A 15,673-nucleotide genomic window follows, 5' to 3' on the forward strand; every position below is an offset into this window, starting at 1 on the left:
GCGTAACAGTTTTGATTTTACGCTTAAAACTGTGCCGCAAAGTATCGTAACAGAAACATAATTTTCTATCATAATTAACTGGATATAGATCGACCAAACGCAAAGTATATTGGACAGATCGCTTCAACTCACATTGTATTCAACAACAGTTGAAGGGAGCAAACTACCTTTATCGTTTAGACCACAAAAAAACTTACAAGCGGAAAATCGACTTTTTCAAGATAAAATTCATCAATTTTAAAAGGCGCAATTTTGATTGAAATATCTAGTGTTATATATCACTACAAAGGGCAGATGAACACTAGTAAGATTCAATATGAATTTTTGGTGTATGTTAATTAGGTCACGTGTCAGAGCTCTTTGAAGCTAAAAATCGTAAATTTCAATCGGCTATAAAACCGGAAGTACACATTGCACAGCACAAATGAGTATATCACTGGATAGATATCATCAAGGGCAACAAATTTTGTTCAGGCTACAAGGTCACCAAAGGTCAAGGTCATGAAATAGGAGCCTTTGAAATTTTGGACATTACCGAAAAATTTTAACCGGAAATAAAAGAAAAGCAAAATTTAAATTCAAAAATCGGCTTCCAAATTTCTTTTCGCAATCGATTGTGATATCCAGAAAAATCAAAATTATGAAAAGCGCTTTCTACGGCCCCATTTTGAATTTTACAAAAGTTTGACATATCAATATGGCGGCTACACTGTTACATCCGGGTCGGATTTTATGATTTGAAGTTTTTTGTATGACCATTTGTAACATATTGCAAAAAGAATATTTGAAATATCTTCAAAATTCCGGAAGTTGAATTTTATATTTTAGAAATGAATATCGTCAAAACCGGAAGTGATATCGAAATTTCGAAAAATAGTTTTTGTTCGCAATAAAAATCTCTATCTCTATGTAAGTTTTAAGATTGATCAAAATAGAATTGTAGAAGTTAGAAAAAAGGTTAAAAAGCTCTAAAATTGGAGCTAAAAAAGTCAGCGACAAAAGTCAAAATTGTCGATTTTTTCAATTGCTATCTTGTAGTCATTAGCGCGAAGTAATAAACAGTACAGTTTGAGCAATACCAGATCAGTATTAAAGCTGATAAATCGAAAAAATCGAAAAAGAGCCATTGGCCACTGCTCATTTCCGGTTGTTCAAAATGGTGCCAATTTACATTTAGCAAATAAAGGACCACTATTTTGACTAGCAAACAGTAACAGACAGTCTGTAGCATGTTCCCTTCTTAGAAAACAAGCGAGGGTGAAATTCGAAAAAAAAAAAAAAAAAATAGTCATTTGCAAAACAAAGCAGTGCGTTCGAAGAACGCACTGCAAAAAACAAAAAAACAATAGAACGATACTAAAACTACTTGCGTCTGAAATTAGCGTATGTCAAACCCGGAGAAAAATGAATAATCTGATGGACAGTCGCCCCCCTTGCAGATTATCGCAAATAGACTTATATCTCAGTAAACGTTACTGCGATAGTGATGTCATACACGCTAGTTTTAGTGCAATAGCAAGAACCATAAACATCCCCGAAGAAACGTTAGAATTTAAAAAAAAACTCTTTACAATCCCTTTAAGAAAATATGATTATATCACTTGCATCGGGTTTTTATCTTAATGAGGATTTCCTAGATAGAAAGTTGCTTAAACACGGTAACTTGACTCACAAACTTCATCATGATGTCATCGTCATGTAGGTAATTTCATGGTAGTTATGAAGAACTCCTTTATAAATGCAATAAATCTGTTTGTGACATTTTGGCTGATTTGTTTGGTCAGGCATGAATTGATTTGATCCAAGGAAATGAAATTGTTAGCACCATTTAGAAAGTCCTGGGTTTCTTCTAAACGGGGTTAAAATTAAGAATCCTTTATTGTTTCAGAATTAAGATTTCCGTAGTCAACACAAAAATCATGAAAATCATCTTTTTTGCATACTTAAATTACTTAATGTTTTTTATACTAAAAAATACTTTGCATATTGCCCCTTTAACTAAACTCTGTTTTAAAAATATTCGATTCTGTTACACTAAAAACAACTATATAGTTGTATATAAACTCAATAAACTGAATTATTCCAATACTAGAAAATTGCTCACTGATATTAGACAAACAACAATGGATAAAAATTGTATCTTGACAACAGACGTTGAAGCAACATCAACCAGAGATTACCGACACATTACCGGGTGCACTGGAAGCAAAATAGAACTTATAGAATCAATCGTGTATTCTTACATGGACGCGTTATGATAAACAATCTAAATTATTACAATTGTTGTGAATGTAAACAGGAGTCGTCCGTTGTAAACTAACGTTTTGCTGGATCTGTTTCGGTAATTGACGAACACCAGAATTGTAAATACAAACTGTAGGAGCAATAATGATATCTTCAGTAGATTCCAATTGATATGGATATATTATCAAAATCACGAAGTAATACGGAAAGCATCCTCACAATGTCACAAACTTCGTCTTATACCTTGACTGCAATAACCACGATTCATGTATCACGGAAGAGTATTAATATTTGTATTGAAACCAACAATCGGCATGTGACTGCACTGCTTTGCATCCATATATTTCAAAATTTGACATAACCCATAGTCGTGGCAGGTATATAAAATTATAAGGGATTTAAAAGGTTTTTGTTAGTTTTTTCAGTGTACCTAGGATGGGCTTTTATTCAATGGGGCACTATTTTTCTCGTCTGATATCTGTAGTATCTGTTTTCTCCGTGAAAATAATTAACCAGATTGTGTTTCTATATGGGTATTAACATTGGTGCATTTCAGTAGAAACAGTATTTAAATGATCTCCGATTACTAGGACAATGTCACCCATCATTTTGTATATAGGGCTTAGAGGATTCCCTCCTCAAGGAAGGAATTGGAAGTATACTATATTGTACTCATAGCCTGTGTGACACGTCAAATGTCCCGAAAGAAAAGAGCAAATGTTCCCACTTGTGTAGAAGCCCCCGTGGCTGAAACCAACGAAATAGAATTAGGTGCTACGTTTTTGACTTTTATGCTATTTCGTCGTATGCGATGTGTTGGATGTAGCCTTGACATCACTGTTCAATGGCGACAACTCCTTAAATGGGGCAAAACGAGCTGCAGACACCCCTGCTAAATAACTAAATTGGACGGAATATATCATGTATGTATCAGCATTTCAGAAGATGAGCATCAACGGAATAATCCTAAGCATAATACTATTTTACACGAGCCGTTTTTCACAGAAACAACTTCCATGATCAACACAATTCTTGGCAATTTAGTCCAATGATGTAAAGCAAATATGACTACACTATAGTCTGACTATCTGGACTCAGACCACTAAAACATTTTATTTTGTTTTTAGATTGTATTAGAATTTAGTCCGTGTTATTTTTAGAAATCCTTTTTCTTCCTTTTAAGTTTTGTTATACCTATTTTTGACTAATTTTTGGTATTTGAAATTACATTTTCTGTCAGATTTCGTGAGGTGATGAGGGTTTTTCAAGCGGAAGGATAATTCTAAAAATAGACGTTTTGTGTGCAGTGACAGTCCGCGGATGTTGCTAAAATGTGTTCGTAGCTTTTCATGGTCATGATATATTGAATTGTTGTCCAGAAACTAAGTATTGAGCAGGCTTTCATGTGACATGTTGGAAAGTTTTCAACAAGTTTTTTGGAAAAGTTTATAGAAGATTGAATTTCGTGATTTAACATGGAAAGAGATGGTAAATGAATTAGTGCTCCGAGTCCTGTCTATAACAATAACGTTATATTTTGTTATCTCCCCTTACAATATGGAAATGGGCAACTCCTTTGTGGCAGATATCACTAATTTGTGGCATTAAACTTCAATATCACGAGTACTACATTTTTTTTCTATTCTAACATCATGATTGATCAGATACTCAATCTTGCTCCATCCAAACTTGACTTCACTTACTAAAAACCATTTTGAAACAGAAAACTATCAAATGTTGTCACCATAAGAGTGAAATATTCTCATTATTCAATAGTATAGTCTTGGTATGAAGTTACTGAAAATCCTACAAACAGACTTCAATTTGGCTTTCACAATTTAGCTATGCTCTTTGATTGCGGGGCGGGACATTTCTCCAAAGTATTAAATCACAAATGATAGACTTAGTAGCACCAGAGACAAAAGATTAGATGTTCTAGTGTGAAAAGTAAGAAATAACTGGACCAAGGTTTTGATTTACGCTCAGTATTACGGTATAATAGCATGACCAAAAACCTGACAAAATCTGCTAAATGCAGTAAATCCATAAAACTAAGTAATAGTCCTTAAAACTATGCAAGTCCTGCAAACGTGAAGAAAACGTCCGTTAAAATAAAATAAACATGCAACCATATCGCGTCCCAAGGTGCGTTCCTAATAAGATCTATGAGATCTATCTATGGCGCACTTCAGTTTTATTGCGCCAATGGAGATGCTACGACGCAATTTCGTTGCTGCCGCTCATACAACGCTTATGACGACCTAAACATGCTCTGATCTAATCTAATCCGTAATTTTGAGTAATGACAACTTTCCAGTGAGACTATAAGGGCCCAGTTCACGTTTAACAGAACGGCAAATACTAATAGCTAATTTATCCTTGCTACATGTGTTATGTCATATGAAAACTTGGGGCAGGACAAGAGGAGACCTGTTTTAGAAACGCGGGATGCAGGGCGGTGTTCATAGAATGAAAAAATGTTCTGTACTAATCGCATATCAAATCGAAGTAGATTAAGAACTTTTATTATAGTACGATGAAAAAGTCTATCTGCCTCTCTCCCAGGCTGTAGTGTACTTTCGTTTTATTCAATTTAATTTATTGTTTTTCGATGGTCATCTCGAACCCTGTAAATCTAAAGAGTCGTGAGTTTTGCCAAAACCTATTTCTGTATAAATTCGCTGACCATGGACACCATCGACACAACCTGTTTAACAGTTGCCACATCTAAAGATGAAGATCTTAATCTGTCTGGTCGTTCTTGTTGGTGAGTATCAGAATTTGTCAATCTGAAATGAGTGACTGTCCTCGTGTTAAGGGATTAAGTTGAACTAACAAAGGCATAGGACTATTATCATAGGCATAATCATGGAGAGAGTTGTATTAGTTTATGTAAAAAAATCCAAAAAGTTTCTTTCGTGTTGCTTAATCATGAATTCGAAAGTTGTACACAAATAGGGAACTATAACTTTCAAATTTCTTTCGATCTAAATTCAGCTGCTACCAGTGCCCAACTGGAAAGAATTGTAGGAGGAACTAATGCATCTCCAGGTCAATTCCCTCATCAGCTGTCTCTTCAGTATCAATCTGGTAGTTCCTGGGCTCATACCTGTGGTGCTGTTCTTATTGGACCCAGAAAATTCTTAACCGCTGCTCATTGTATTTCAAGCAGGTAAATTGTTACTTTGTTTATTGAACTGAAGATTTCGATATACAAAAACAGGTTAGTGTGTATCTTAACAAAACTCAATACTGAATCCATATTCATATCATATTTTCATTGAACAAGTTATATAGAGTTATCGCTAACAATTCATTTTCAGTGAGTGTTTCATAACCAATGGGTGGGTATAAAAAGTTACATCAAATTTTGGTTTCTCAACAATTATAAATCAAATTTTACGTAAATAGTAACATAAACTTTGGTAATTAATTGTTTCAGTCGAACTTATCGAGTCATGGCCGGGTCTACCCAATTGAACAGTGGTGGAACATACTACACCGTCAGTAGAATTACTAACGTAAGTTTTTAAAACAGAATGTCGCTCCATCATCTTTATGGATAAGTTAATAAATAGTAGCACTGCAAATTTCTCAGGGTATGTAAATAAAAAATAATAATAAGTAATTAAAATAATAATATGTTTCTGACAAGTTTACTAAAACGAACCAACATGACTACGTATAGTACATTTAAATTTCAGCATCCAAGCTACAATGGTAACGCTAATGGTTTCCCTAATGATATTGCCGTTGGTATTCTAACTAGTGATGTAAATGTTGGTGGAATCATTGGTTTGGCTTCTGCAGGTAGCAGTTTTGCTGGCAGTAAATGTATCATCAGTGGTTGGGGCAGAACTTCAGGAACATCTTCCATTCCTAATGATTTGAAATATGTTGAAATGAACAAGATCACCAACAGTGAATGTACCAGCAGATGGGGCAGTAGTTACATCTTTAACTTCCATATCTGTGTCTACGAGTCTGGTAAATCAGCTTGCAATGTAAGTAGAATAAAAAACACATAATCGACCAGTGTCTGTAGGGGTACTTAGGATGGGGAACCTTTGTACCCCCCCAAAAAATAGTTCCCCTATGTTGCCCAAATACGAAATGTCAAATATGATTTTTTACTATTTATCCCCAAATGAATGTCTTATTGCATCAAAATCATATTGCAAATCAAAATGTTCTGGATGAGAACCTCCTCAGACTCTACATACCAACATTGCGTTTCAACATTGGGAATCTCAATCCCGTCATATGCCCTCCCATTAAGTGAAATTGGTCCTCAAACAAGAAGTACCATCAGGTGTTTGGCAAAGAGTAAGAATGATGTGCTTTGGGCGACACTCGTCACTACTATAATGGTCAAATCATGAGATACGCTCGTTGTATTGTTGTTCTCACTTGACATCAACTAGTGATTGTTTTGATGTTTATAATTACAGGGTGACAGTGGTGGACCAATGATCTGTAACAGTGGAAGTCAAACTGTTCTAGCTGGTATCACTTCATGGGGAGCTACAGGTTGTCCTGGAACCAGACCAAGTGTCTATACCAGAGTTTCAGAATATCTGAACTGGATTAATAGTATTAACTAAAATCAACTGATGATATGATTATGTGATATGGAATAAATTTTATTGATAATAACTGAACCGTTTATAATGTATTTACTTATGAACATGATGTGACTCAAGATCAGTTTGCTCAGCAGACTACAATTCCCTATCATGTATATGCCTCTAATCGCAGTAATACAAGGGTACAAACTTTTGCCACAATCATATAATGTATCTTGCCATTTTAACCGGACGCCCATCATGTTCACCTCACATCAAATCAATATATTACATTTAAAAAATAAATTTTTACCAAATTACAAGTCAAATGAACCGTCTCGCAGTGTTGTCTGAAGTGTTTCTGACAACACTTGCATCAGCGAGTTACTAGTTACCCCCAACGCGTCATACACCAAGTATCGACACCCACATGTATAAATAAGAAAACGATTTTCCACTAATTTCTTCGTCAAACGAAGATAATTTCATATAAAAGAACTGTTATATTGTATTTGAACCTGTCCATTGACATCATCAACAATAGGATAGTTATGAAAATCCTGCAATAATCAATCACAGATACATGCTGGCATGGTCACCAGTTTCCGGAATGATGTCCCTTTCTTTTCCATTGTAAAGAAGTTGACTGTGGAATTCAAACATGAAAGAGAGAGTCTTGACGATGATCCGCGTCCAGGGAGGCCTTTAGCAGCAACCATTCCGGAAAATTTACCCCGGCGCATGATATACCTATATATACATATATTGATCGTTGATGTAAAGTTGGGAATGACAGACTTTTCTGCAACATGAGTACCAAAGATCTTGAAAAGCCGATCAGCTACATGTCAGATTCCTGATGCCTCGTGATAGTTTATGCCGATGATCTTTGGTCCCAATTTCTAACCATAGATGACCTTTATAGTGGAGGCAGTGTTGCGCGCGAAGCAGACCATGTTTACTCTTTCCGATACACCTGAAGGTTCTTCTCTCTATCAACATTTGACATAACTGATTAATTGATTAACGAAATTTTCTTGTACGGATTTCTATTATGAGACCCGAAAATAAAAAAGAATCGGTCATCATTATCCTTGCAATGATGACGTCATTTCCGCTGTGAATGACCATTTGATTGACTGAAGTTTGTAGAGAAATAAATGATGACCATGCCAGTCTTTCACAGCTAAATACAAGCTCATAAAAATCGAATGTCGTGTTAACCAATGATATTAAACAATGATATACTTCTATTGAATGATACTTCTACTTATTGATCCAAGTTTGAGACAAAAAATTTTATGTCCATTCTAAGAGGTAGTAATCGTTCATCGATAGTGTTTGGTACAATAATCTGACCGTATCTTATTAAACCTCATAACTACGAATTCAAAAGATCTGAAATCGAGAAGGGATTAGCCATGATACAAGTGGCAAAATCACGAAACGTTTATAAAAGCACCCACGTACCGGGCTGCGACCAATTGCGATCTTGCGGCGACTAAAAATGTACTTTGTCGCCGGCAAACGTTAACAAAACGTCCGTTAAAATTAAAAATCAACCTGCGACATATGCAACCAAGGTGCATTCCTAATAGGATCTATAAGATCTATCTATGGCGCACTTCAGTTTAATTGCGTTAATTGAGATGCTACGACGCTTATCTCAATTTCGTGGCGATCTTTGGCGACAATGGAACTCATCGCTTATAAAACGCTTATACAATGGCGACATGAACATGCTCTGATCTACTTTTCCGTAATTTTGACGATTTTCGGTGAGACGGGGCAATAAGGGCACAGTTCATGTTAAGCAGAAAGGCAAATACTAATAGCTAATTTATCTATGTCACATGTGTTATGTCATATGGAAACTTCGGGCAGTACAAGACGAGATCTGTTTTAGAAAAGCTATGTTCATTGCATTAATAAGTGTAATGGACTAATCGCATATCAAATCGAGGAAGATTAAGAACTATGAATTATAGTGCGATGAAAAAGTCCACCTGCCTCTCTCACAGACTGTAGTGTACTTTCGTTTTATTAAATTTAATTTATTGTCTTTCAATGGTCATCTCGAACCCTGTAAATCTAAAAAGTCGTGAGTTTTGACAAAACCTGGTTCTGTATAAATTTGCCGACCATGGACACCATCGACACAACCTGTTTAAAAGTTGCCACATCTAAAGATGAAGATCTTAATCTGTCTGACCGTTCTTATTGGTGAGTATCAGAATTTGTCGATCTGACATGAGCTACTGCCCTTGTGTTCAGGGATTGAATTGAACTAACAAAGGAAACGGAATAGGTGAACATTCCACTTCACCAGACAAGATTCTTTCGAGTTGATTAATCATGAATTTTAATGTCGGATGTAAACAAGTGGAGAACGGACTTTCAAACTTCGTTTGATCTAATTTCAGCCGCCACCAGTGCCCAATTGGAAAGAATTGTAGGCGGATCAAATGCCTCACCAGGCCAATTCCCTCATCAGCTGTCTCTTCAGTATCAATCTGGTAGTTCCTGGGCTCATACTTGTGGTGCTGTTCTTATTGGACCCAGAAAATTCTTAACCGCTGCACATTGTGTTTCAAGCAGGTAAATTGTTCCTTTGTTTATTAAACTGAAGATTTTGATCACAGGAATTCTAAATCGGTTTGATATATCTATCATATTTGCTTTTGAATAATTACATACAGCTATTTTTCTCAACAAATATAAATCTTTCAAAATTGTTGGAAACAATAGATTATGCATACTTTCAGTCGAACTTACCGAGTCATGGCCGGGTCTACCCAATTGAACAGTGGTGGAACATACTACACCGTCAGTAGAATTACTAATGTAAGTTTTTAAACCAAAATGTCGCCCACAATATATCTCATTGATAACTTTATCATTGCTATATTGCTTGATATCGGAACCTGTGTACTGGAGTGGGCATTGTTATCTATGCTGCATATATCTCAGGGCGATTGGCATTTACAAACAAGAATGTCGCTTAGAATCATTCTTATAAATAACGTTACTTTTAGACAATTCGTTTTATCATATCTCTCGATTTCGGCTCCTACGTTGACACGATAAGGTAGCATCTTCGGCACACATATTGATACGAATGTGGTTACCAGCACTGCATATTTCTCAGAGCGGATAAATAAAAAAGGAAGAATTAATTAAGTAAAATAATAATATTTTTCTGACAAGTTCACTAAAACGAACCAACATGACTACGTATATATAGTACATTTAAATTTCAGCATCCAAGCTACAATGGTAACGCTAATGGTTTCCCTAATGATATTGCCGTTGGTATTCTAACTAGTGATGTAAATGTTGGTGGAATCATTGGTTTGGCTTCTGCAGGTAGCAGTTTTGCTGGCAGTAAATGTACAATCAGTGGTTGGGGCAGAACTTCAGGAACATCTTCACTTCCTAATGATTTGAAATATGTTGAAATGAACAAGATCACCAACAGTGAATGTACCAGCAGATGGGGCAGTAGTTACATCTTTAACTTCCATATCTGTGTCTACGAGTCTGGTAAATCAGCTTGCAATGTAAGTAGAATTCAAAACACATAATCGACCAGTCTGTAGGGGTACTTAGTATGGGGAACCTTTGTACCCCCAAAATAATAGTTCCCCTATGGTGCCCAACTACGAAATATCAAATATGATTATCATACTATTTTTTCCAATTATTTTCCTTATTATATAAAAATCAAATTCCAATTCAAAATGTTCTGGATGAGAACCTCCTCTACATAGCAGGTTTGCGTCTATGCGTTTCAACATTGGGAATCTCAATCCCGACATGTGCCCTCCCATTAAGTGAAATTGGTACCATCGGGTGTTTGGCAAAGAGTAAGAATGGTGTGCTTTGAGCGACACCTATCACTACTATTATGTCAAATCATGAGATACGCTCGTTGTATTGTTGTTTTCACTTGATAGCAACTCGTGATTGTTTTGATGTTTATAATGTAATGCAATGTAAGTAGGATTGTTAACATTTCAAGGATAGGGGGGTGGGGGGACTCCTCAGATCTCCGTGCAAGGCTTCCGCTTCCGCTTTTAGAATCTCAATTCCAACGGTTGTGCTTGGAATATTATATATATTATGTACCACAAATCGAACACGACTTTTATCTTAGAAAATTGTTACCACATTCTGTTTAATGCATTTTACCATGATTCTTGTTTTTGCATTCTTACATGGAATTAATTACAGGGTGACAGTGGTGGACCAATGATCTGTAACAGTGGAAGTCAAACTGTTCTAGCTGGTATCACTTCATGGGGAGCTACAGGTTGTCCTGGAACCAGACCTAGTGTCTATACCAGAGTTTCAGAATATCTCAACTGGATTAATAGTATTAACTAAAATCAACTGATGATAGGATTATGTGATATCGAATAAATTTTATTGATGATAACTGAACCGTTTATAATGTATTTACTTATGAACATGATGTGACTCGAGACTATAAATTCCCTATCATGTCAATGTTAATACGCCAAGTATCGACACCTGTATACAAGTAAGAAAACGATATCCTCTAATTTCTTCGTCAAACGAAGAAAATTTCATATATATAAAAGAACTGTTATATTGTATTTGAACCTGACCATCTTGTGAACCTGTACTTTGACATTATCAGCAATGGAAAAGCCTATTTATAGGATAGTTATCAAAAGCCTGCAAATGAAGAGCTAAATCAAGCACAGATACACACTGACCTGGTCACCAGTTTCCGGAATGATATCCCTTTCTTTTCCATTGTAAAGAAGTTGACTGTGGAATTCAAACATGAAAGAGAGAGTCTTGACGATGATCCGCGTCCAGGGAGGCCTTTATCAGCAACCATTCCGGAAAATTTACCCGGGTGCATGATATACCTACATATACATATATTGATCGTTGATGTAGAGTTGGGAATGACAGACTTTTCTGCAACATGAGTACCAAAGATCTTGAAAAGCCGATCAGCTACATGTCAGATTCCTGATGCCTCGTGATAGTTTATGCCGATGATCTTTGGTCCCAATTTTTAACCATAGATGACCTTTATAGTAGAAGCGGTGTTGTGCGTGAAGCAGATCATGTTTCCTCTTTCCGAAACACCTAAAGGTTCTTCTATCTATCAACTTTTGCCATAACTGATTAATCGATTAACGAAATTTTCTTGCTTGTACGGATTTTTATTATGAGACCTGTTTCCAAAAATAATAAAAGGATCAAGTCGGCCTTCATTATCTAGCAATGATGACGTCATTTCCGCTTTGAATGACTGAAGATAATTCCTTCTTGACCGGCATCCGTGCAAGCATTGCTGGCAAAAGTGTGTAGAGAAATAATAAAGACCATGCCGGTCTTTCATAGCAAGGCTTAGTGCCAGTAATTTTTTTAAATAAAAGCTCATAAAAATCGAATCTCAAGTAAACCAATAATATTAAACAAAGCAGATATACTTCTTTGAAAATATAACGAAACGTTTATAATTTCATCGTCGTACCGGAATTCCGACCATTTGCGATCTTACGGCGACTAAAAATGTACTTTGTGCAACCATATCGCGTTCCCAAGGTGCGTTCCTAATCTATGAGATCTATCTACGGCGCACTTCAGTTGTATTGCGTTAATTGAGATGCTACGACGCTTATCTAAAGACATTCTCAATTTCGTGGCGATCTTTGGCGACCATAGAACCCATCGCTTATACAACTCTTATGGCGACCTAAACAAGCTCTGATCTAATTTAATTCGTAATTTTGAGTTATGACGACTTTCTGGCGAGACGGAGCAATAAGGCCCCAGTTCACATTTAACAGAAATGCAAATACTAATAGCTAATTTTTCCCTGCCACATGTGTTATGACATATGGAAACTTCGAGCAGGACAAGGCGAGACCTGTTTTAGAAACGCGGGATGCAGGGCGGTGTTCATAGCATGAATAAGTGTACTGTACTAATCGCATATCAAATCGAGGAAGATTAAGAACTATGAATTATAGTGCGATGAAAAAGTTCATCTGCCTCTCTCCCAGGCTGTAGTGTACTTTCGTTTTATTAAATTTAATTTATTGTCTTTCAATGACCATCTCGAACCTTGTAAATCTTAAAAGTCGTGAGTTTTTACGAAACCTGGTTCTGTATAAATTCGCCGACCATGGACACCATCGACACAACCTGTTTAAAAGTTGCCACATCTAAAGATGAAGATCTTAATCTGTCTGGTCGTTCTTGTTGGTGAGTATCAGAATTTGTCGATCTGACATGAGTTACTGTCCATGTGTTAAGGGATTAAATTGAACTAACAGTTTTTGTAACCACGGCATCCAAAAAGATTCTCTCGTGTTGCTTAATCATTAATTTTAAAGTTGTACACAAATAGGGAACTAACTTTCAAGTTTCTTTCGATCTATTTTCAGCTGCTACCAGTGCCCAACTGGAAAGAATTGTAGGCGGATCTAATGCATCTCCAGGTCAATTCCCTCATCAGCTGTCTCTTCAGTATCAATCTGGTAGTTCCTGGGCTCATACCTGTGGTGCTGTTCTTATTGGACCCAGAAAATTCTTAACCGCTGCTCATTGTGTTTCAAGCAGGTAAATTGTTACTTTGTTTATTGAACTGAAGATTTTGATATAAAAAACCAGGTTAGTGTGTATCTTAACAAAACTCAATACTGAATCCATATTCATATCATATTTTCATTGAACAAGTTATATAGAGTTATCGCTAACAATTCATTTTCAGTGAGTGTTTCATAACCAATGGGTGGTGAATCCATATTTTTGTCAAATTTCCCTATAAAATGTTACATAAAATGTTGGTTCTCAACAATTATAAATCAAATTTTACGTAAATATTAACATAAACTTTGGTGATTAATTGTTTCAGTCGAACTTATCGAGTCATGGCCGGGTCTACCCAATTGAACAGTGGTGGAACATACTACACCGTCAGTAGAATTACTAACGTAAGTTTTTAAAACAGAATGTCACTCCCATTATCCATATGGATAAGTTAATAAATAGCAGCACTGCATATTTCTCAGGGTGTGTAAATAAAAAATAATAATAAGTAATTAAAATAATAATATGTTTCTGACAAGTTTACTAAAACGAACCAACATGACTAGTATAGTACATTTTAAATTTCAGCATCCAAACTACAATGGTAACGCTAATGGTTTCCCTAATGATATTGCCGTTGGTATTCTAACTAGTGATGTAAATGTTGGTGGAACCATTGGTTTGGCTTCTGCAGGTAGCAGTTTTGCTGGCAGTAAATGTACCATCAGTGGTTGGGGCAGAACTTCAGGAACATCTTCCATTCCTAATGATTTGAAATATGTTGAAATGAACAAGATCACCAACAGTGAATGTACTAGCAGATGGGGCAGTAGCTACATCTTTAACTTCCATATCTGTGTCTACGAGTCTGGTAAATCAGCTTGTAATGTAAGTAGGATTGACAACATTTCAAGGATGGGGAGGGGGGGCGCCTCAGATCTCCGTGGCAAGCTTCCGCTTCCGCTTCAGACCCCACAGGTTTTCGTCTATACGTTTCAACATTAGGAATGTCAATCCCGACATACGCTCTCCCATATGCCCTGATGGTAAATCAGCTTGCAATGTTAGTAGAATTCAAAACACATAATCGATTAAAGTCCCAACTGTTCCTTCAAAATGAAGACTCGCCTGTTTTGAATAATACTGATCTTTTTAAAATAATTTTGTCTGCAATGGAATGTAAGGAATGACTATATAAGACAATAGTGTATAATCACGTCTTTGAAAATGCGCTTATAACGTAATCGTTGTATTGACATTTTCACTTGACACCTTCTCCGTGAAGTAAAAGCTAAATAAATGTAGAGCTCTAGCCGAATATACACAGTAAATACATCGCCCTGTCCGACTAAAATGTGTCGAAATGCGAATGCGATGTTACCTTAATTATTGTATTGACATTTTCACTCTACACCTTTTCATTGATATTTTGTTGTTTGTAATTACAGGGTGACAGTGGCGGACCAATGATCTGTAACAGTGGAAGTCAAACTGTTCTAGCTGGTATCACTTCATGGGGAGCTACAGGTTGTCCTGGAACCAGACCCAGTGTCTATACCAGAGTTTCAGAATATCTCAACTGGATTAATAGTATTAACTAAAATCAATTATAGAAAATTTTTAAATGTGATTTAAAATAAATGTTATAGCCAATAGTTGTGGTTTACATACTTTTGTCAGCGGTACTTCAAGGTCTAAATGCAGGACAAGAAATCATTTTCTGCGGCCACCTTGAAATGACGTCATCATAACTGGAAAAAATGGGGGGGGGGTGCAAACTGCAAAATAATGGTCATTAATCCGATTGTCAAGGGATGCCAGGACACTGACACGCTGTCAGGAGCTTTGGCACCCATCATAGTTGCGAAAAGACGATCTATTGATATTAATAACTTCAGTCTTAAATACATAGTGTGTTTATATAACACGATAGAAATATGGAATTGCTTTGAATGAGTTGAATACACGAAGTCTGTTATGCTTCATAATTCGCAACATTTAACAGATATTTTATTTTATCTCAAACTACCATGCAAAGTTGTTATATTTAAACCGATAGTTTTGGGCAATTGAGAGACTAATAAACATATTTAGCTCAGTGGACTCTCCGAATCGGTTGTCGAGTTGACAAACCTAGTCGCACTGACAAAAATGTCCCGGGTGCGGGAATCACAACGCACACGTACAAATAGAATGGACGAATCTGCCAAACCATCCAATTGTTCCAGGACCTAATTTCAACTGTCAGATCTAACTACAATTCATCCAATTGTTTCAGGAACTAC

The 15,673-nt window shown here is 36.2% G+C and overlaps 2 protein-coding genes across 2 annotated transcripts; both read left to right on the forward strand.

The window, feature by feature from the left end:
- Positions 1 to 8,982: 8,982 nt before the first annotated feature.
- Positions 8,983 to 11,242, forward strand: LOTGIDRAFT_168364 (hypothetical protein). The gene is made up of 5 exons (XM_009066246.1): positions 8,983 to 9,032; positions 9,233 to 9,407; positions 9,575 to 9,653; positions 10,070 to 10,369; positions 11,043 to 11,242. The coding sequence occupies exons 1-5, from the start codon at positions 8,999 to 9,001 to the stop codon at positions 11,193 to 11,195; spliced, it is 741 nt and encodes a 246-aa protein (XP_009064494.1). The 5' UTR covers positions 8,983 to 8,998; the 3' UTR covers positions 11,196 to 11,242.
- Positions 11,243 to 13,007: 1,765 nt separating this feature from the next.
- LOTGIDRAFT_196328 (hypothetical protein) lies at positions 13,008 to 15,042 on the forward strand. Its single transcript, XM_009066247.1, has 5 exons — positions 13,008 to 13,061; positions 13,244 to 13,418; positions 13,714 to 13,792; positions 13,977 to 14,276; positions 14,837 to 15,042. The coding sequence occupies exons 1-5, from the start codon at positions 13,028 to 13,030 to the stop codon at positions 14,987 to 14,989; spliced, it is 741 nt and encodes a 246-aa protein (XP_009064495.1). The 5' UTR covers positions 13,008 to 13,027; the 3' UTR covers positions 14,990 to 15,042.
- The last annotated feature ends 631 nt before the right edge of the window (positions 15,043 to 15,673 follow it).

Source organism: Lottia gigantea, assembly GCF_000327385.1.
Source record: "Lottia gigantea unplaced genomic scaffold LOTGIsca_74, whole genome shotgun sequence".
In the NCBI taxonomy this organism is placed as follows: domain Eukaryota; kingdom Metazoa; phylum Mollusca; class Gastropoda; family Lottiidae; genus Lottia; species Lottia gigantea.